The following is a 22,959-nucleotide window of genomic DNA, read 5'->3' on the forward strand; positions in this document are numbered from 1 at the left end:
GCCAAATGTTTGAGCATTACATGAGGTGACAGTATGGGTGTAAGCAAGCATTGCAATTAAGAAAGTTGCTGCTCATCTGCAAAATACTGAATTAAACCAATCTTATGCAATTCAACAAACACCGCCCACTTTGCCATTTTATCATCAGTCCCTGCCTGCAGTTCGAAACATCTTCATTGGGCTTACCTCTAAAAATTGTCTACGAAACATATCTGTGAACTTTTTTTACTTCACTGGTTTTGCGGATTATTTCCAGTCTCAAAAGGAATAACAAATACATGTGGTTCTATGACACATACAGTAAATACTTACCTTTCTAGGTAGGTTACAAAAGGGAAGTAATGCAGAAGGTTGGCAGTCTAAACATAAATGAGTGTGTCAACATGGTGTTTTGGCACTGGAGTGTTTATTACTCCAATCATGTGCGTTAATAATGAATGAAAAGGCACATAAGTAGGAATACTTTATTTTGACACAGAAGCTATGGGAAGCTATGGCCAACATGTGTGTGTTGCCACTACGCTCATAAGTGAAGTGCAGACTTGAGAGTACACTGTTGAGCCAGTAGCACAGAGAGCAGTCAACTTGGGCCAAGGAATGCCATGCTTTGAAAGGTGGGCAGCTGTTGTGATCTCTCGACTAGTATCAGTCACGTGCAGGATCGACTGTCATGGGGAGAAAAAACAAAAGAATGCAAGCTCAGAACAATAACAAAACACCCAGAGAAACTCAGAGACGTACCAAATTTAAATAAAAAGATAACAGGACTGCAGACTATGCAGCAGCTCATATATTCTAATAGTGGATTTGCATATGGTCACTACACCCTCAAAAAGGAAAGAAGCACGAATGCTGAATTCATGACTCGTCAAAGGAACCAAACAAAAAGAAAAGTGTGCACCCTGTAGCATAGCTCAAGAACGAGAAAAGCCAAAACAGCGAAAAGGTTACCCTAAGTAAGGCCAGTACTAGTGCTCTCTGCATGCATGTGACAATGTATCACTGCAGTGCACATGCACAGCAGAAATGGACACCATGGGTAGTAAAGAACTGATATGAAGTTATCAATACTGGCCACAGACATCAGAACAGACAGCTGATTGTGCTTTGGTATAACGCAAGCGTGCAGGCTTTAGTAGGTTGTGAAGCATATAAATAAACGTTGAGACATCTTGAAAACCATGTGTGCACATTTTCATTTGCTGCTGCATCCAAGAAGTTTCGCTTGCACTGTTCATTAGATGACATGCATTGCTCTCGGATTGTAGCGTTTGTCGACTACACAGCATGATTCCAGAATCGCGACTAATTCAGCTGTGGACTTTTCATTTTCTAAACTTGCGAAATCCTTCCTATGGGCCGTGAAAAAGAATGAGGAACTGTTCCACCCAAATGTCTATAACGCACATGATGGCAGCCACAAGTCATTTTGTGCCAAACAGTAGTTTCCATACAAGTAACAAGAAGTTCTCAAACTATGTGACAGGACCACAGCTATTTACTTTGAGGGTGGCCACAGCAAACAGGCAACAACCACAAGATGGCCAAATCCCTCATCGAACTGCAGCACCACAACAGTTGCTACAATGCCAGCATCATAAAACCTCTGGCTGTCTTTGATATACGGTCTCCATCACAAATACACCAGTTCATGTTGTTAAGGAGGCTGTCCACGAGCATCTTACTTCTCATAGCAGCTAAAAAATATTGCAAACAGAGACCAACACTTGACTTTAAGTGCAGTAGCAGCACTACCAACATTCAGTGTGTTAATGGAGTATACACACCCTGAAACAGATAAGACAAAAAATCAATAATAGATTATTTAGCTGTTGAAGATAAAAATCAGGTGATGATCTGTACAGAGCAATGTCTTGCATGTCGTTAACAAGCAAAATGCGACCAAGATTAGGTGCATATGCTCCTGTAAGATGAAGTGCTGCACTGGCCTAGCCCAAGCAGTGCGGGTACCTCCAGTCAAAACGCTTTCAAGTGCCATCATCCACGAGATGGTTGCCCAATAGCAATCGGAATTTTCATAATGCTGCGTTCCTTATCTTCAGCCAGCATTTTTCCCTCTTCCCAATGGATGCAACCCTCCCCAAAACTCCAAACTGAAGACATCAATTCAGTCATGCAGAACTGTCAATAATGACCTGAACCACAAACCAACTTGGAGAGGTGGAAGCAGGCTCGAGCACTTTGAAGCTATAAAACGGAAGTTTTGAAGCATTCAAATTGTTTTAGAGCACGTTTCTAAAGTCAAATGATATTGTTACGGACGACATCAAAGAAGAAAAAGCGGGCAGTGGCGCGGACAGGAGCGCTCGCGCTAGGCCCGGCAACATTTTTCATTAAACGCCATCTCACTGTCATCGACCATCTCTCTGTCCTGTGTTCTCCTGTTTTCATCGGCTTGCCGTATCGTAACATTTGGTTGGAGGTGCTGGTACTTCATCATCACCCCCCCATCCTGGTCCGGAGCATCAGCGCCCTGCGACTTCTTGTGCCGTCGTAGAAAGGTTAGGAGGAAACGCAAAGTAGCCAATAGCGTGCGTATGTAGCCTTCACGCCATGCCAAAACTGCCATTCGTCAAGCGTAGGTACCACCTCCATCAAAGAAAGAGGAAGCCAATATTCTTCTCGAATTAATGTATCTTGAACTGGAGGTGACGGCGGTAGAAGAAAGACAAGAAGCTCAGGTGGCGTGCCCGTCCTGTGGTGTGCGAGCGGTGCCGTTATATCATAGCTCACAACAGCACCGCCGCCAGGGCCGGCACGTGTTCTGGCTGCAATGCTCTTCGCTGATTCTGCATGTAGAAGATGGCGCCGCTGCGGCAGCAAGACTGTATCTGTGGCTGAGGCGTCACGAGTGTTGAACACCAACCTTGAAAAAGATTGCACCTCATCAAGCGTTCGAATGTTGGCCCTTCCCAGTGGTTTGTATAAGGTTTCCAGTTCCTAGCCTCCAGTGGTATACAGTCGTTCCCCCTTTAATATGGACGACCCGAATTATGAACAGTTTTTCTGGGAACAAACTTTTTCAGTGTAGTTATTCCTCATTAATATGGAAACTCGCTGTCTGGACAATGGACAGGGGAAGAATGTACACGGCCCACTTGGGCCCATGTATTTTTGTCTCGGTAATATGGACAGTGCTTGAAAAAAAAGCAGAGGAGTCCGAACGCAAGTTAAATAAGGGCACGCCGCCCGCGAACCTACGCAACAGCCGATACAACCGGATGCCTGAACGAGTCCTGTGGGGTTGGAAAGAATAAAAGCGAGCGTGGGGCGCAAGAGCGGAGAGGAACTTACACAGCAAACCGAGGGTTGGCGTAAGAAAGACCCTGAAAGGGGAGAACCAGGAGATTTCTGGGTGCAGCGGCAGTGCCGCCGCAGTCGGGAAAACAGCAACATGTGGTTGCAATAAATTCTGCTGGACGTGAACAGAGAGGCCGGTAAAAGCGTAAGAAAGAAATGACAGGAAGAAAGAAAAGTGCATACAGTGGTGGTGGGAACTGAAGTTTTCTTTCCCAAAGCACAGTATGTGTTCCATGAAGCCGTAAACTCTTTTCGGTGAGAGTTAAGACACACTCACAAAGTAGGGCGACAAAAGAAAGGCGATGTACGAGCATGCAACCGAGACCGGGCGTCCCGTCCTGGGCGCGGTTCCCTCTTAGGCTCCTGGTTTTCGTTCCTGTTGCTGCCGAACTGCCACATTTTGCACCTGAGGCGGGTCCGCATGTCGGCTTCGCTATAAGTCAACGATGCGGCCTTGACAAGGTCTGAGCTCTTCGTAGTCGGCTAATCGTCGTTCTAAACTGTACTTCAGCTTGCAGTGTTTGTCTTACACGAACACATAGAAACGGCGCCAAGAAGATGGGATGTTCTATAGCCTCCGCATAGCAGCTTGCCAATTTGACTCTCTCGCTTCCTTACGGAAACAGTACAAGGCAAAAAAGAAAGAATCAGAAGAACGGAAAGGCAGAAAGGTTAACTAAGCAAGAAAGTGCAAAGTATCAGGAGCCTGTAACCCTCAACTGGAGTCTGGATTTTGGCATGGTGGGAATTAAACGCAAAAGAACAGAGCTGAACGTCGGCGCGAAGCAAGCAATCTGTGAACACAAGCAGCAAAAGCCATCTCAGTCAATCTAAGCCGTGAGGGACTAGTATCGACAGCTCGACTGTTTCCTCGCCTCAGAAGAATCTCAAGCAGCTACTTAGCGGCTACTTTGCTCAATGCCGAGCCCATTTTGAAAGTGATGGTGAGTAGAAAATCGGACGCCGATTCATGCTCGAAAGTTAAACCAACACAAAGCCCACCATCACGTGTGTCATTGTACGCGAGTCGCTTCAGACTCCACTACCAGTTTTCGAAGACAACAATGATAAGGATAATGCACTCAAAATTGCCGGTGTTCTGTCAAATTTTGTGTCAAGTGCATACCGTTATCTACAAAAGAAGTCATTAATTACAATTCTTTTTTTCTCAATAAAATTCTTTTCATTTTATTCATGACTCGTTATTATGGATGACTCGCTTTATGGACAGTTTTGGTCGGAAACCAAAGTGTCCATATTAGCGAGGCACGACTGTATAAAACTGACCATATGTAGAAGTGCCTTATTGCAGACCAGACTGTCTGTGCTCGCTGATAGCTGAAACAGCCTCACCTGGCACTACTCTAATTTATTAGGCGAACTTCACGCTGCACCACACCAGCGTAACCCGCACATGGCATTTTACGCTTTAAAACATGCAAGAGCGGTGTTTGACTGCTGCTCCTTAGTAACCGAGGGGAGTAATTTCATATATTCATTCGTATCGTTCAATGTGGCCGGCGCACGCCTAATTGTTTACGACTCTGACTCGATTTAAAAATTGCTCATTCAAGATTTATCTTATTCCATCATCAAGGAGATTTCTAAACTCTATCAAGCCTTTGCGGCTATTTCAGTTATGAGACGTTCCAATCAACAGATTAAAATGAAAACCATACCCACATTTGGTTTTGAATTTTTTCACGTGGAGAAAAAAAAAAAAAAGTGTACATGACGCCAAAAAAACAACAAAAGGGCTATGTCTCTGGAGCAATGGTCCCAAATCGGCTCAAAGTGTGAGGACGCAGTAGCAGAGGCTTCCGGATCACTTCGGCCACCTGGGATTCTTCAGTGAAACTGCCATCGTTAAGTATATGCCTGCAATGCTTTCAGCTTCGACCAAAATGCTGTTTCCCAATTAGGATCAGACTAGGGTATCCCAGCTCAGTACTCGAGAGCTTTAATGACCAAGCCACCGCGGTGCCGTAATAAGTAAATAAATAAGCCAAGAAGACTAAACTTCTTTCTCGGAGCGTACCATGGTTATTTTATCCATTTCGCTGCAGCTACGCCGCGAATGTGTATTTTACTCTGACAAAGTGACTATAAAGGACATCGGCCCTATGTGTACAAGCCCGAATCCGGCTCAGACCCGTACCAGACGGGCCGTGGGTTGGGCCACACCCAGCTTTTGGGCCTGTCCATGCCCACACAGTGTCATGTGAAGCGCGTGCTACCTTCACTTGACGCTTCTACAGAAGGTTTGACGATCTTCAATTTTTTTCGGTTCCTGGGGCTGCCTTTCAGTGGGTCGCTTTCTACTTTTCGATGCCTGAAAGGTAGGCAAGGCAGGCAGAGAATATCGTGGGGACCGCTTCCTTTGCTACCAACGCGCAACGCTTTGCAGCACATGCCCATTTAACTCTGTCGTCCATGTTTTGGACACAAACCTGGGCTCCAAGCGCCCCTCACAAACAGTGGCTGTATAGCTCGGTCCTTTCTTGGTATGCCGGCCACCATAGCTGAAGTCGTTTGACATCTTTTCGCACCGAAGAAAGCTGACATTTTTCATTGCAGAATACGTAGCCTGTATTGCAGTGGTGAACAATGCACTTTTTTTTCCACATTACATTACATTACAACTTAGAATATACCGTGATCGAAGAAAGGCGTGGAGCGGGGGCGTCAGCGAGAAAAACAAAATGTGCACCGATGCAAGTTGAGAACTGACTGGCAATCCTTGCGGCACCCAGCGAACCCGCGGCCACCAACAGTCAACGCAGTCTCTCGGCAGCCTACGGAAATCAGAGCATCGGTATTGCCACTTACTGTTCGGTGCGGAGCGACCCGTTCACACACTTCTAACACCATGATGCGGAGGTTGTGGGTCTGGGCCGACCAGTGGCATATAGTCGCTTTTTGCTAAACAATTACCTTTCAGACAAACTAATTATGAATTATCCATTGATCCCCACGCCATTATGGGCATAGAGCAGGGGGTCTCAAACTCATATTGCTACGTGGGCTGCATTGAGAAAGCTTTTTCTCTCATGACCCAGGAGCCAGAAAGTAATAAAACAACAGGAAACAAAGTACAGTAAATAACAATAAAATGAACAAAAATAAGCAAAATTTCGTTTTGTCAGACCAAGCGCTCCTATTATTGCAAAAGAAAAGCAATGTGTGCTGTTTCCACTTCAATGCCGGACAAAAGCAGCTTCAGGATCGCTCAGAGAGAGGTACTGAAATGGTACACCTGTTAATAAATATCACACTTATAATCTTCAACAAGAAAATAAAAAAAAAAAAAAAAAGAACACTTAGAAATAAAAGAGAAGGCAGGATGTCTGGCTCCTTGCTTTTGAAGGCATAGTGATGTCAAATGAAAGTTCACGCAGATTAAGTGGTCAACGCCTTTTCAAAAATGAATGCGTACTAACTGGTACAAAATCTGAGTTTATTTTAGTTGGAAATTAGGGCTGGTGGCAATGCTTTCAAAACGTCAGCTGAAAATTTTGAGCTGGCGGACTGCAGCACGCAGCTCCGCGGGCTGTGCGCCAAGGCCCCTGGCATAAAAGGATAATCTCTGATGAGCGGAAAGAAAGTGTTCGACATTGGGCTGCATTCCCCATTCTCAGCAAGGGAAACTAGAATGCTTCTTTGCTCGTCAAGTGAAGAGGATATACATTAGGCAGGCATTGCCTCTGCTACGAAATGGACACCACCGTAGGCAGTGTACACCTGGACAATGTTTTAACAGTACCACGCGACCGTCGACTGCCCTGCGCTGCTGCGCCGGAAGATGCAGGAGATGACAAAGCAATAGAGTGCGAGGGCGTGCTCACAATTCTTGCTGCTGCAGTGAACCTCGTTTGCTACGCTGCTTTGATCAATGTGAAGCAACCCTGCTACAATTGGCTGGCAGGCATGCCGGTGCCCGGAGAAGCTGTCATTGTTTGTTTTTAGCCGCAATAGTATCTGCATATCATGCGAATATCTCCAAAGTACACACATTTCCGATAAAAAATCCAACATGCCCCATAACTCTTGCCATCGATACTTTTGAAAAATTGTTGTATCGGTACTTTCATTGCATTAAAAAAAAAAAAAAAAAGAAAGAAAAGAAAAAAAAAAGAAAAAAGAAACCCTTGAGACAACCAGGGACAAGTGTAATATTTGGAACGTTACAAGTTTGCACAGATTGAAGCCACAAGCACATAGCAGAGCGCTCCCAGAACTCCGATATGAAACTTGATTCAAGGGGTTGCTGCCAATGGAGCAGAACAGCCAAGCAGACAACACTCGCTGAAGCAGCATGATTACATCTCCCTGCTTGTTCCCTCTCCTGATTTCCACTTTGCTTCTGCTCGGACAGTCGACGCTCAAGCGATACTGTTAAAGAATTGGCAGGGTGTATATTCTGTGCTGCTTGTCTTGCAAGCCATTGATGCCAATCTTGCAGACCTCATTTTATCTTTCACAGTGGTTTCCAAAGCTATAAAGTTATTGCAGCAACTTTGTTACACGCACAAAAAAGCGACACAACCAATCTGTGCAGGAATATCATTCGTTAAAGAAGGCAGCTTTGCCAGTTTTTCACAGCAAATTGAGAAGACAATAAAGCGTGGTTTGATCTTCCATCTCGTGCAAACATTTGTTTGTTTTTGGAGCTAGTCTGGTTTTCTTAGTCTGAATCAACTGTTACATTGCACACTGTTTGCAACGCATTGATTGCAACTGAGAAAAAAAGGCTGCAAACTACAAGCTGGACACTGCAGCTGCAGGAATGCTTGCTTGCTTGATTCATTCATGCACTCTATGCAAACTGGTGACCTGTGCCATGTTCCCCATGTAAAAGTTAAAACAAATGACCAGTCCCGGTGGCACAACAATTGTTTTGAAATTAAGTACAGGGCTCACGTTGTGGCGTTGGAGCATAGGCTGCCTCCGCCTTTCATAGTCCCATTTGTTCAGCCTCAGCAACCAGCAAGCCCATGCTAGACTCCAAAACACATATCAGGATGATCCCTGCGTACCAAATATTAGACGTCAGCTTATAAGCGATGTTTACACACACAAAAGAAATTAAGACAAGTACATGTTGATGCATTTTAAACACAAGGCGAAATCGCTTACCTCACCGCAATTGGAAAGTGGCCCTGCATACACTTGACAGTGCGCAGTCATAAAATGAGGTATTAAATCATTATTCTACACCGCGTCACAGCAATGAGGGTCACACAAAGGGTCACGTCGCACAAATGGTTAGTACGTCGTGGTGCACCGAAACAAAAGCTTCCCACACAGGCCTGTGTGATCCTCACCTTTCCTGCTTCTATGCGTTGTTTTGTCATGTCCTAGTATCTCCTTAAGTCCCTCCATCAGCTCAAAGACGTTACAATCATTAATTATTCATCCAGACCGCTGAGGAAAGCTTACCCAAGTTTCCCGCCGTTTTCAGGCGCACGCAAGACTGGTAGTCAGGCGTGTTTTACATGACTGAGACTTTCGTGCGGTTGGCCTAATAAACGGTATTTAACCGCATGTTCCTTGGTGTCGAACTACGTTGAGCTTTCGATTGAAACTTTCTATAATACACCTTTGGGCCGTTCGGGCCCACTGCCGGCCAAGCAGGCTCAATGGTCGTCAACAGAACATTCGGACGCACGGAAGTTGAAAACTAAATGTAGAACTCCAGACAGCGGGCAATGACTCAATACATGCATACTGAAGTATCTAAAGAATAGAAAAAATTGCTTACGTACCGTACAACACGAGAGCACCCAGCTCTCACGGCTCCCACCATGGACGACGACGACCAGCCATTTTGCTACTAAAAGCAACACAAAACCCACAAAACAATAGCCGGATGTGACGTTTTTCTTAAACCGGATAAGACGTCATGGGTTGCAGCAAGCATTTTGCTCCTGCAACCCGGTTGTAGGAAGCATTTCGCTGCTGCAACCGGGTCGCAGCAGACGGCGCCTAAGTTTTTTGAAAATGTCAGGTCTGGGGATGTGTCCGCACATACGCTGTTACCCGTCCTCGTTGGATGATCGGGATCCGTATGGAGGGTGAGACCTAGCTCGTGCGTGTCCTCCCATAGCTGCCTACCTTTGGTGTCCTGTAAAGCATAGCCCCATTCTTGATGTCTGGCGTTAAAGTCACCAACAATCAGCAAGGGATTATTCCCGGCCGCCTTGATGGCTTTGCGCATAAGGGCCCTAAATCTAATTTTCTTTTGCTTGGGTGAGCTATAAAGGTTAAGAAGGAATAGACTGGGATCCTTCTTTCGTCCCGTTAATACCTCGAGAAATACGTTCTCGATATCTCTCGAATTCAAATCGTGTTCTATCACCGCTACATTGCGCTTGACAAAGGTCGCCACGGTCGATTTCACGCCTCTATCGCTGTTGAACACCTGGTATCCCATTAGTTTGGCTCCCTTCCCTGCTTCCTGAAGGGCGATTGCGAGGGGGGTCTCAGTTATGATTGGAAGGTACTGCTGCAGTAGCGCTCTCTTGCGCTGGAAGCCGCGACAGTTCCACTGCCAAATTTGGTTTTCATTTACGCGCCTGGCCATTTTGCAGCTGGGTTAGCGTTTGCTCGACATTCTGCTGCCACGTGTTGACGGCTACGAGTTCATTTCGAACTCTTTGCACTTCCCCTGCAAGTGCCTGTACCTGGCTCTGAATTTGGTTCATGAATTGGGTCATTTGGCTCATGAATGAATTCAATTTTTCGTCAAGCCTATTTTCGAGGGCTTGGAACGGGTCGGTTTCATTAATTTTGCGCTTCACCGGGGGCGGGCGAGACGCCTCAGTCGCCATTTGCTCATCCCCTTTCGCCGGTGGCGCCGCTTGTGGCGGGGCGACTGGCTGAGCAGGTGGCAGCTGCTTCGCGGGAGTGGGAGGCCCTTGCTTTTCCGCATGCTGTTTCGAATTTTGATTTTGCGTTAGCTTTTTAATCACCCCCTTAAGCTCCTCAATTTCTTTTTTAAGAATTTCGACTTCCTCGCCTTTCTTATCTTTCCTAGGTTTAGCCTGGGAGGCCCCGCTGTTGAAGCTTACATTTTTCTGGTCTCCGCTGGCGTTCCGCTTGGTCCATGGGTTGGCCGCGTCCCTCGAACTCGACCGTCTCCTGGACCCAGACCTGGAGCGTCCCATGGAGCGAGAACTGGAACGCCCTCGCTGCTGCGGTGGCGTCTCGTTAGCGGTGGATTCCAAACTTGGGAAGGAGTCTTCTCTAACGCGGAAGTCTCCTCCTCCTTCTTGCTTGACTTTCGGTCGCCCTCTGTTGTCGTCATGCGCTGGCTTCTCCTTGACTTTTCGCTCCCATTGCTTCTTCTTCACCTCGTACGGAGTCCTGAACATTTCCTTACATTTTCGGTCACCAAGCAGGTGGCCCTTGCCGCATAGCTGGCATTTTGTCTCGCATTGGTGACCTTGCGGTGGCCTCTCCATTCCGCAGCTTCTGCACTTGAGGTTGCTCGGGTCCGGACAGACGTCCTCCCTGTGACCGAGTCTTCCGCAGGCATTGCAAACCTCATATTTTTTGCGGTAAAGTTGACACCGCTGCGCCATCGGAGTCAGGCGAACCCATCGTGGTACTTCTCTCTCTTCAAAGAGAATTAGTACAGTTCTGGAATTTTTGCCGAGTCTCCGCACACCCAAAACTGGCGGGTTGCCGTGGATTCTCAGCCTCTCCATGATGATCTCGTCAGTATAAGTAAGTGGCACGTCATGTACCACGCCCTTGCCGCAATCTTCCGGCGTCGCCACGTAGGCAGTCAATTCAATCTTCTCCCCCTCGAACACGAGGTGGGTTAGGCACGCGTAGCGTCTCTTCCTTTCGGCGCTTGTAGTTGCCACGAGTGCTGCTTAATATTCGTCGAGATGACGTCCTCCCCGGCCTCGCCTGGGTGGATACCAGCTGATTATTGCGTCAGCCAAGATTGCGTTGCCAAACTTGAGGAGACGCACGAGGCCGCCACGTGGCCTCAAAATGATTTTCTCGGCGCCATCGGGTAGGCGAGCATGCTGCCTTTCCACCGATTTCGCAGCCATTTTTCTTCCAGCATTCTTCTCAGCAGCTCGCTGCTTCTCAACTTGTTGCACGGTCTTCTCGAGCGGCACATATTTCTTCTTCTTGGTGGTATACCATTGGCCAGGCACTTGAAATTCCTCCGGATCTACCGGTGTTCCTTCGACAATTTCCATTTTTTTAAGCTTTAGTCAGCTTCACGAGGCTAGGGGTGGGTCCCCGACGGGGCCGCCGCGATCCCAGGGCGCCGCGAGACGCTAGGCCACGTTAGGCCTAGCTTCAGCACGTAGTCCACCGAACAAAGTCCGAAAAAATCGGAAACAAAGTCCCACCTCGGAAAAACCGGTATTCCTGTGGTCCTCTTGATGCGTTCCACCCAGGTACACCGGCACATCATGCGCTGGCTCGAGAACTCTACCCGAGCCCCGGATGATCAGGCACCCAACTCCGCGAAGGAGGCCGCATCGGTCCTTTCTACATACCACCAAATCACCACATTCTACAAACACAAACGCGTGACACTGCCACCACCCCACAGCACCTTTTCACCCTTATCCAGTGGAACATGGCGACAATTGCAGACGGATTGTTTCATTTCCCCCTACCGTCTCTCGTGCCTTCACCCTGGCTTGCCCCCTCACTGCGACACCTGTGGCGAGCCCAAATCCTCTTTTCCACTACCTGTGGGAATGTCCTTCCCCTCAGGCAGTGCCCCCCTTCCCCCATCCCACCTTTTCTTCCTGGGAGGCTGCTCTGCGGACAGCTCAACCCGCCGGTCAGATATGGCTGGTAGATCGGGCTCTGTGTGAAGCAAAAGCCCGTGTACTCCTGGACTAGTAGGGGACCACCCTGGAAGACTTTTTTTTTTTTTATTAAATAAAGTTGTTTCCATCCATCCACAGTAGTCGGGCATCTTACCACTGCACCACCCCGACGGGGCACTAGCGGATTACATCGGGTATGTAAGGGTGGACTGCGGATTACATCGAGTATTTGAGGGTGGACTGCGGTAGGTCAACAGTGGATTGAACCAATTGAACTATCAGTATGGTTATGTCAGTTGAATTAGGGTGAATAGCAGTGAATTAGTGGGTGGATGAATAATGGTCAATGCTTTCGCTTTCACATTATGTAAGCACTTGTAAGCATCCTCTATAAATTTTTCTTGTGTCATTCAATTGGTGCCAGCGATACCAACCAAATTATACAAATAGCATTTACACCTCAATTAAATATATGCACAAGTTCAGTTCAGTAAATGATATTACCTTCATAGAAAGTAATGTTACTGCTGTCGTCAATGCTGCTATCACTCAGGCAGACGATATAAAGATAATTACTGTGCTGAAAGCGCGTTCATGGCGTATCTTCCATCAGAAAATGCATGGTGTCTCTCGGTTGAAATGTCTATGCACCTACTCTGCGCGATGCATGGCTTCCTAGTGGAAACAAGGCACTGGCATTGTAGTTACTGGCACTTTGCAAGCAAAAACATCATGAGCATGCCACCGTCTGGTGACACGGCCAGGCATTGATTGGTCGGCGGGTTGCGTGATGACACGAGACCGTACATGACATGGTCTAGTTAGCAGGAGCATTGGAGAAGGCGAGATGAAATCGAACCCAGTATCCAAGTCAGACATGCTACCCTAAGGCAACACGGGCATGTTTGTACAGCTTGGCCAAGCAGGGATATTGGGTGGTGTATCACAGATAATAAAGTAGCTTATGGGCTGTATGCTGACGAGTATGTTTAAGAGGCGTAAATTAAGAAATTAGCAATCGTTCATGAATCTGTATGAGGATCTGCATTGGGAGCCACTTTTAACACTGTCCTGTCATACTTCTAACAGAAAACCTTAAATGTCCCCTAAACTTTTCTCCAATTAGTATGGTCATATTAGTCAACTTTTTAATTAGTTTTAGGAACACAATGCCAATTCAGAATCTATTTGTCTTAAAATCAGCCATATAAAATATTCGCAGCAATGTACTGTTTATGCACGAACTTTATTTACTGGCTTTAGAAGACAGTTACCATGTGACCAGCTGCTGCAGCACATATAGCTCACCTACTGCCCTGTCCATCAGGAGTGCTAAAAAAAAAAAAAAGCAAATTTTCTTCTCCAAGACTCTTCATCTAAGCCAATGTGGCTTTCAATAATTGTCATCATCATTTCGAAGAGTCGCCTTAGAATGCTGGAGCAGCAGCACCACTGTCACATTGGGAACATTTCTCTTGAACACATATTTCAATAAAATCTTCTTTACATGAACGTACAAAACAAATTACAATTTGTGGATTGGCAGTTTCTCCCTAAAGCCAATAATTAAAAAGTTAGCTAATCGCAATTATACCGGCAGACAACTTTCTGTGGCTCTGTAGCAGAGGCTAAGCAGGAAGGGGAAGCAGATGGGCCTTTGTACCATTTCCAAGAAGAGAAGTTTATTCGTTGTTTGTGCTAGAAGTGCGGAGGGGTCAATAGTGATGACATAGCCCACTTCCCATGGGACGGGTACAAAGGAGCGTCTCCTTCCCTTTCCTGCTTAGCCTCTGACGCAGAGCCACAGAAAGTTGTCCAAGAGTATAGCTGCCAAACTTCGAAACATAAAAAAAATTCTGATGAAAAGCCTCCTGAGCCAATTTCGTTGTAATAAGGATTAACTTTTTTAAAAAGCTTCATTAACTTTAGCTCGGACATCTGGTATACTAAAAAGCAATATCACCCATAACATTCCACATCATTTTTGTTCACAAACACAAAAGCACATATGCATGACTGCTTGCAGAGAAAAAAATGCATGCACATGCATCAGCAAGCACAACAGCCAATGACGCTGAGGCGGCCTAGGATGGTTCTCCATAAACATGAGAAGCTGCTGTGACCAATTGTGAATGGGCTGTAGACATCTGGCTCACAGAACACAGTCCCTTGAGTTGGGCTTTGTAAACACTCACTGTTATCCTCAGCTTTTATCGAATCTCATTTTGAGCAGTTGATTTCTGCTCCAAAATAAAGTGTTTTACTATTACTGCTACTACGACTACTATCGGTTCTTGAAGACGCACAAGCATGCGAGAAAAAGCAGTTGGGTTACACCACAGTTTTATTATACAAGGATATTAAGTACAACAAAACAGTCCTAAAATTCTTTGGCACTACAATAACGACATAATCGTAGAAAAACAAACAAACTGCAGTGCTACAAACACACTGGAATAAAGGCTTGCACCACTTGCAAAATGAACAAACTTAAATGTACATTCACATTTCACACTTCAGACATGCACAAGGCTGGCTCCTGCCATTTATTTTTTTTTTAGACCGCAATAGAGCCACTCATCTCAGTCCCAAAGCAAACATCCTCATTGAAGACCGCATGCCAATTAGGCACACTCCTCCTTCTGTACAGGACGAACTTGTGGTTAGAGCAAAGGCATAGAACCTTATTTCACATGTGGCAACTTTTATAAACACACAACACCATTGAGTGCAATGCACTCAAGGAGGTCAATGTACCATGAGCTCTCCACTTTATTTAATGCAAACTAAAACTGTGCTGAAGCAAATGTAACCACACCAGCCCACAAGCAAGGCTGGTGACCTATCATATTTTCTGGATTAACAGAACAGATGCAGTTTCAAGGGGCAAACAATCAAGTAGAAATGTGAAAAGTTATGTATCAAAATTACACATATACCATTATTTGTTGCCTATGGCCAACACCAAAAAGTCAGAACACAATCAAAAAGTGGGGGTGTGGGGTTCATGTGGATTTCAGGGGATGGACTGGTTTCACAGCAACATGTTCGCAATCGTAATAGTCAATGATGCACGTCGGATTATCGAACAGCCCGCAAAGGGCATAGCCAAATCTACAGCCATCCATAGCTATTCCTACCATCACCAAATGTGGTCTTTAGCAGACCCTAATTTGCACTGTGTGCTGACTGGCATTTTTTTTTTAACATTTTGAAATTTTCTTGGCAGCAGTCATTTGCCCAAGAACTGGTGTGCAATTAGTTGACATCCTTGGTTGGAAGATGGCGCTGTCTCAGAAGATTGGAGTGAGAGTGATAACGGAATAGTGTTAATCATGCGTTGCAGTAAACTAAACTTATTTAAAAAGAAGCAGCTACTGTGCCATTATAAGAAGATCTATCCCTATTTCAGATAATCAAAGCAAAATAAGCCTGCAGTTTATGAGGGGATGTTATTTTCCCTATCATTATAGGGATCAAAATTATGTGCACATGTTAAATGCAGAGGTGTGTTATACAGGGGAAAATATGGTACACATGTGTGCGCTCTCTCTGGACTTTGTAATGACACAGTAACAGCCCAGACTTGTGTTATTACAAGCACAGATGTGGACAGACAACCGCAGTGGGCTCCATATGGCCGAGACTAGGGAAATGATTTCTGGCTTATTGCACTTGAGAACAATAGAGCAACAGAAACCTTCTGCACTTCCTCCAGTAGAATCAAACACAAATACCTTCAATTAGGGGAAATACCACGTAACATAAGCTTAGTTTAACGTGGTACAGCACAAGCAAAGCAAAACATCTTCCATGCATATACCATGCACAAAAACTCATTCACACTTGTTCGGTTCAACAGACACTGGTTGAGATGAAACAGCGCTTCAGGCCAAATATTTTGCTTAAGGGGGCGTGGTGCCCCACAAGATAACATGCACAGCTTTGTTGCAGTGATATGTTATTCAAGGCAGGCAGGCAATGGAACTACTCTGGTACTACTTGTGACCACTGCTTCCAGAGACAAACATGCCATCAATAAAAGTGAAGAGGTGTTTTCTGCTCACTTAATAAATTAGCAAAAGCAACATTCTTTCCAGACAATGCTAGATCAGGCAGCTTATACACAGGAACAAGGACAAAACACAAATATGAATGCAATAACAAACACTTTGCAGCCTGCTAACAAACGTGTATTGTACAGGCTGCAGCTTGAGATTTGGATCACGTTTGCTGCTCCACACTGCAGTAAAATGCGAACATGATTGCATATCGCTTTTCAATCCGTGCATGACCATAAATCATTAGAGAAGGCACGAGAGGTTTCCCAGGCATACTGAATTCTCAAAAAAAAAAAAAAAAAAAAAAGCCACAATTGTGCCAATCAACACAACCTCAGTAAAAAAGATTGCCTACCTGTCAAGATGGTACCAACATTGTTTTTTAAAATGTGAAAGCATTTCTTGCTTCATGAGTGGCAACATCAAAGCGTGGTGCCGAAGCGTGTCCTCATGAACCGAAGAAAGCATCGTGTTCATGCTAGGAATCAAACCACCATCCTTATGTGTCCCAGCTGAGCACACTAACTACTACTCTTCGCAGACTTCCTGTGAACGTGTACTTAATTTTCCTCCTCTATCGTAAGGATACTGGAAGGCATTGAGAGAATTGAAAACATTAAAAGGAGAAAAATTTTTAAAACATTTTAGGGGGCATTTGGACCACTGAAGTGTGATGAGGTGGTTATTGAGCCTTTAGCACGATGTTTACTTAAGGTGGTTGCAGAGTTAATTAGCACGACACTTGCTAAACTGTGATGCTTCAACCTGCACCTTCTGTACCGAAAAGATGCAAAACACAAAGGCTTACATGTGATGTGCGATATCAGTTGTTGAGGCTGTAGGAAGAAGGAAAAGAAAATGCACGGGCCTGCTACTGGCTCTGTAGCTGGGCCACCTCCGCTGCCTTGTGCGGACAGGAGAGAAAATAGAGAAGAAAAGAAAAAGAAGAGGGAGAGAAAGACACGCGCCGCAACAACAGCAGTCGTCCACCATCGAAGCAGTGGCGGGTGCAATGATGGCCTACAACAGATAAAATTCGGTGGCTGGCTAGGCCCCGCCGCAAGCGGCGTTGACCTACTGTTAGGGCCAGGAACTGCCACCCTTCACCACTTCCTCTTCCCGATATCACTGCACATTAAAGATTCCCAGGTGGTTGAAGTCACTCCGCAGCCCTTCACTTAGGCTCCTCTTTCTCCTTCCCCTTTCACTCACACCTTCCCCCCTTCCCTTATGGCACAGTTGAGGTGTCCACGGAACAAGTGTGACAGATACCACACCTTTTTTTTCCTGTAAAGCAATTTGAAACGCCGCCGATTCCTGCTTTACTGCATCTGCTTCTGTATGCTGCACCGTTTGATCTGTCACTGCACATTAGTCCATGTGGCTGAATTTACTCCACAGCTCTCCACTACGGCTCTTCCTTTCTCCTTCCACTTTCAATCCCACCATCCTCCCTTCCCTTACAGCCCGGTTCAGGTGTCCACAGAACGAGTGTGACAGATACTGCGCCTTTTCTTTGCTGCAAACCAATTTGAAATGCTGCCGATTCCTGCATCGTATAAGCTACCGTATATTATATATCCGAGAAACGAAATCTCGCAAAAATGTGTGACACTTCTTGCGGACACACACACGCATTCAGGACGTACTGGTGCCGCAAGGTACCCATCGGTTTTTCAATGGGTTCAAAATTTTACCCAACCCGATGCTCAGCTCTTCTTGGGTGAAATGCTTAAAAAAGGGGTCATGGACCAAAAATGTTGCGCCTATGGGCCAGTCACTTGTTCCGCCATTAGGCAACCTTAAGTCGGCTTCATGCGGCAGAAGACCATACGTGGCCCTTTTTGAATCCCGTAAGACATAGTAACTCGAACCACCTTTGCAGGTTGAAGTGTTCAAAACTATTTTGACCCTAAAAGAGTGCAGCGAGGTTTGCAGAGCCTCTTCGTCACACTGGGGGTCACTTGTAGCCATTTTTGCCGGAGGGTGTCCAGCGGTGGGTTTCGAACTAACCACCTCCCGCAGCCGAGCCAGGCACCCAAGCCAGGCACCCAAGCCACACGGCCATTCCAAATTGAGCCACGTGAGCATCTAAAGCTTCAGTGCTTATCTTGAGCCTCTGCAGGCGTGTTTGGACACTGTATGCAATAGAGTCACGATTATCATCATCAGCCTAGCTAGACATGACAGGAAAGAACAGCGCACAAAGGACGAGGACCAACATGCCCAAGCTGAAACTTTAGTGAGCCTAGCTAGGTTATCTGCGGAATAAAGACCCTCTCACTAAACCCTGCCCTGTGCCAACAAATCCAGCTTATCAGCGCAAGCTTTGCAATCTCATCAACAAACGCCAGCATCTCGTGCCTCCCGCTATATGCTATACACTTGTCCTTCCTTAAAATCCAGTATGTTACCTTAAAGGGCAGACAGTTTACATGTCCCGCCCATACCCACTCTTTCTTGAGTTCGATTAGAATGTCATTAACTCTCATTTGTTCCTTGACCAACCTTGCTCCCTTCTCATCTCTTAATGTTATACCTACCATTTTTCCCTCCATTTCTGTCTGCACTATCCCCAATATAAGCTGAGGCTTTTCTATTAGACATATTCTTGCCCCACAGACTACCATTAAGAAAATTAGTTGTGGTTTAACTCTAATTAACCTTAGTTGAATTGCGATAGCAACAGCGGAAGCTTCTTTTGCCTTCAGCATTATTCCCCTATCACTCCCTATCTGTGTAAGGTGCTACACTATTGGAACATTTAATCTCATCCTTTAAGAGTATGACGCGAGAGCGTAAGCTACCAGCCCACATATAAATGATAAGGCCTCAATCCTGCTGAACCAAATGTGGAGTGAAAGCATTAGCTGCCGGTGACCGAGCAATCTTCTTCCTCTTCGCGGCTGTTCAAGGTCAAATGTGGCCCTTCCCGGGACGACACGTGGGACCAAAACCTGGCGCAGTATTGCTATCGCAATAATACAGCTCTTATACACCTTTCTCTGTGAGGGATACATGTAATCTGCCATTCTTAATTTGAGAGTACCTGGCAAATGAAGCCAACACCATTGTTTTTTCCCTGGCTGTTTCACTCTCATAGTCTGGATCTGCGGTTAGTACCCGTCCTAAGTAGATGTATATTCTCTTACCCCTTTTAACATGAGCATTTAAAAAATGAAGGACGTTTATGCTCATCATGCAATTGCAGAAAATCAGCAAGAGCTAGTATAAAAGTCAGTTTCTTAATGTCTCCATTTTAAAAATGTTGTTTAAACCTCTTCAGTAATTACAGTAAGATACATCTCAAGAAAAAAGTGGCAGATGCCTTTCAAGGGGAGCATTCTTCTTTATGAATTATCCTTTCATCACAGGTAATTATTAATCTGGCAGATTCCTTTCAAGAGGAGTGTTCTCCTTTATGAATTATCCTTTCATCACAGTTAATTATTAATCCTTTAAAAATGAAAGCCAATCTTTAATCGTTAATCATAGTAAACCAGCAACAAATCGCAGTTAATGCCTTTCCTCACCTAGACAGAGGAGACATCAAGGACAATTACCATAAGCTTGCCTCCTACTTTTACACTTCTACATAACTAAACTGAAAACAGCTGGCTTTTTAGCGCTACTTGCCTCAAGATGGTAATCATGAGGTCATTTTTGGCGTTGACGCTTCAAGTTCGATTAAAGTGGTGTGGGAAAAGAAAAGAAAACCGCAATGTTGAAAGAACATGCTCTGTGACCCAGACCTTTTTACTGCAGTATTGGCAGCAGTTGGCTTTTCGGTCTCATCTCATTTGCACTAGTGAAAAATATAAACGGCACAGTACTAATTAATGAAATTTCTAACACTATTTTTGGTTGAAGGAACATTACACTAAATCCCCACGGAGTGTGCAGTTATGCTGGCTTTGCAACAGTTCGAGATAGTCGTCCTTCACTTTCAGAAAGCAAATCAGGTTCCTTGAGCTGCCCAGAAATTAAAACCAAACAACTTTTTCTTCACTCCAAATTATTATTCTACAGCTCGTAACGTTTTCCTAATCCTGTGGCAGGATCCATCGGGTCTTAAAACTTGGCTCGCAACTGCAGCAGAATGCACAGAGTTGTATTAAGCTTAACTTCCACTGTTTTTTTTATCAGCAGGGAGCAAGTGGTACAGCCTTGGTACATCGCCTTGAACACTATCGTACCTTTGATGTTCCCTTTGTTATCAGCGCAGGTGAAGCAACCATGTTTCCATAGAAATGTGCTCAGTTTTACTTTCGGGGGCACCCGTAGTACTACATTTCATGAACAAGATCAAGGGCAATACAGATATTTTTTTGGAAGAAACTTCAGGTGCCTCGATTCTTTTCCCCCTGTATTTAATGACCACATATGACACAGTATAACGTTTCTGCTTTTTTCTATTACCTTTTAAAACATTTTGAAACTGCATACTGCTTCTCTGAACTGCAGGTTCAAAATTTACTGAGTACCTCAGTCAATGTCACGCTCACAAGTGGCCAAGCGGCAGGCAGGGGTCACAGCATGTGGTAAATTCCAAAACATTATGTACAGCCATGCAGGAGCATGCTGAACTGGGTAAATTGGGGTGCATTCATCATTACACTGAAGCACACAGAGACAAGCATGAAGCGACGCTGAAGACACACCAGAGCTCTCTCTCTCTCATCTCTGTCAATTACTAAAATGAAAAGGCTTAGTGCTTTACATTTTCATTCAACCGATAAAATACCCCTCAAAAGGCTTAAATAAAAACAGCAATGGTAAAAGAAAGTACAGCATAAAAATGCACTGAATGACAAGTGTTGAACAAGCAGTGAATGCAGAGCCACAGGCCATGGTTGTGTGGCCGAGGAAGCAGATGCCATCATTGCCTTTTGAATTGCCTCAAGTAATGAAAAACTGCTGATCAAAACTGCACAAAAATATGCAAGAGCATGCCTGCGAATGCATCATCATCGTCATTCCCTTGCATTAGAGTATGGCGATGATGAAAAAGCCCAATTTCAAGAGCAGGGAGGATTCTCAAACATTTTTGCTCCAAGGAACACCAACAGCCATCATGTGACTAGGAAACCCTCTGGACCTCCTTCTCCCCTACCCCAACATTTCTGTCACGATCAGGAGACTATGCTGCTCGTGCATAGATCTTCCCTATCTGCCCTCGTTTTTTTCTGTCCTTCCATTCAGTTTTATGAGCATTACTCACTCATGCTTGGACCTATAAATTTGAAACAAGGACACAGCAATATACAGTCACAAGGGTGCAGTGGGAGCTCGCAGAACCTTTGGAACACCTGTTTGAGAACCTCATGTTAGAGTCCTCCAACTGATGTTACCCTGAGGCATCATGGCACTGAAATAAATACCCTGCAGAGGGAATCCCAAAATAACAAATTCGCGAACATGTGTACGCCCACATGCACAAACACAATCATGCTTCTCTGTCAACACTCTCGTTTTGCCAAGCAGTTCAGAGGTCTACCCACTCTGGTGCCAGGTCAAAGTTCACAAGACAGCAGTGGCTTTCCCTAGTGGCATACTTCCTCTGGAAAGGCTTGAAACTTTGCACCAAATACTGAAAAGCTTAGTCACACGTAATCTTCTGTACTACCGAAAAAAATTTCCAACAGAAGGGAGATGCTTTCCAGTTGCCTTTCCGCCGTCTTCCACAGCTGGTAGACAACCTCTCTGAAGCATGACATCTGGCATGTAGGAGTTTTGTCATAGGAATAAATAGTAAAAATAAAAAATGACAAGCTTACTACTCCTAAAATTTCTTGAATGCTATTGGAGGCCACAAATGAACCTCCACTCTCACATTCACTCCCTGTTTAAAAAGCAAAGATACAAGTCAGGAGGAGGCACCAGAACCCTGGAGTAGTGTATCCTCGAGGAGACGAGGTTACACGTCTAGCATAGCATCTGTATTTCACAAGCTTCCATGACATGCATTGCAATTGGGCACCAACAGGTGCATATCTATAATAATTGGCATTTATACTTCTAAGGACATCCTGAGATTGTTTGAGATGCTTGCGAGATGTCCGCGGAAGTGCCAGTGTCCACACCTACAGCTTGACAACACAAAGATATCACTGTATTGCGTACTGCTTGGTTCTGCGGTCATCATGCACATATTCCCCCTGAAACAACAGGCCTGGAGCCCAGGAAAGGTCGACTGCTAGACGGGGGCAAACGAGGAGGGAAGCAGAACACAGCCAGCTGTGATTCCCGGCCAAAAACGCCAAACAGAGGAGGCCGAAATCCTCCATTTGGCCACCCTCTCAAGGATGTTGTGGCTGCTTCTGCTGAGAGAGATCGCTGTCATGGCTCGACGATGATGACGAACTACGCCGGTCGGTGTTGGCGTTGCTGCCTTGCTTGGAGGTTGCTGGCGCAGCTGTGGAGCCAGGTGTCTCGAGGCACTGTGCCGGGCACTCGAAGTGAACGCAGTGGAACACCTGCGTGAGCCACCAGGCAGCCACTTTATTAAGACGAAAGCCTTTCTTGGCTCATCAGTGGCATGCGCAAAAAGGGACAGTCTGCGGAATGCGTGACCGAAAGATAGATACAACGCCAATCCAACACAATCCACATAACAAGCCAAAGAAGACAATATATCGACTCCAGTCATAACTTGGCTACAATGCCTTAATAACACTGCATAATGACTAACCCCATTAGCCGTAGCTTGAATTTAAGTCAAAGCTAGAAGTCCAATCCAGAATCCACACAGCAAGCCAATACTGAATCTA

The 22,959-nt window shown here is 45.4% G+C and overlaps 1 protein-coding gene and 1 long non-coding RNA gene across 4 annotated transcripts in view; both read right to left on the minus strand.

Annotated features, from left to right (window-relative positions):
- Positions 1 to 254: 254 nt before the first annotated feature.
- LOC146174659 (uncharacterized) lies at positions 255 to 9,257 on the minus strand. The gene is made up of 3 exons (XR_014701940.1): positions 9,087 to 9,257; positions 8,242 to 8,349; positions 255 to 665 (listed from the first exon to the last, which is right to left on the minus strand). It is a non-coding gene; the product is annotated as an uncharacterized LOC146174659 (long non-coding RNA).
- Positions 9,258 to 14,451: 5,194 nt separating this feature from the next.
- LOC146174660 (BTB/POZ domain-containing protein 9-like) overlaps positions 14,452 to 22,959 on the minus strand; it is a 66,476-nt gene continuing 57,968 nt past the window's right edge. For all 3 annotated transcript variants that reach the window (XM_084583853.1, XM_084583851.1, XM_084583852.1), the window contains exon 10: positions 14,452 to 22,665. In XM_084583853.1, coding sequence (XP_084439979.1) covers positions 22,489 to 22,665 — 177 coding nt within the window. In that variant the 3' untranslated portion in view covers positions 14,452 to 22,488. The remainder of the gene's footprint in view (positions 22,666 to 22,959) is intronic.

Source organism: Amblyomma maculatum, chromosome 11 (assembly GCF_055883805.1).
Source record: "Amblyomma maculatum isolate TAMU_Amacu chromosome 11, ASM5588380v1, whole genome shotgun sequence".
Lineage (NCBI taxonomy): Eukaryota > Metazoa > Arthropoda > Arachnida > Ixodida > Ixodidae > Amblyomma > Amblyomma maculatum.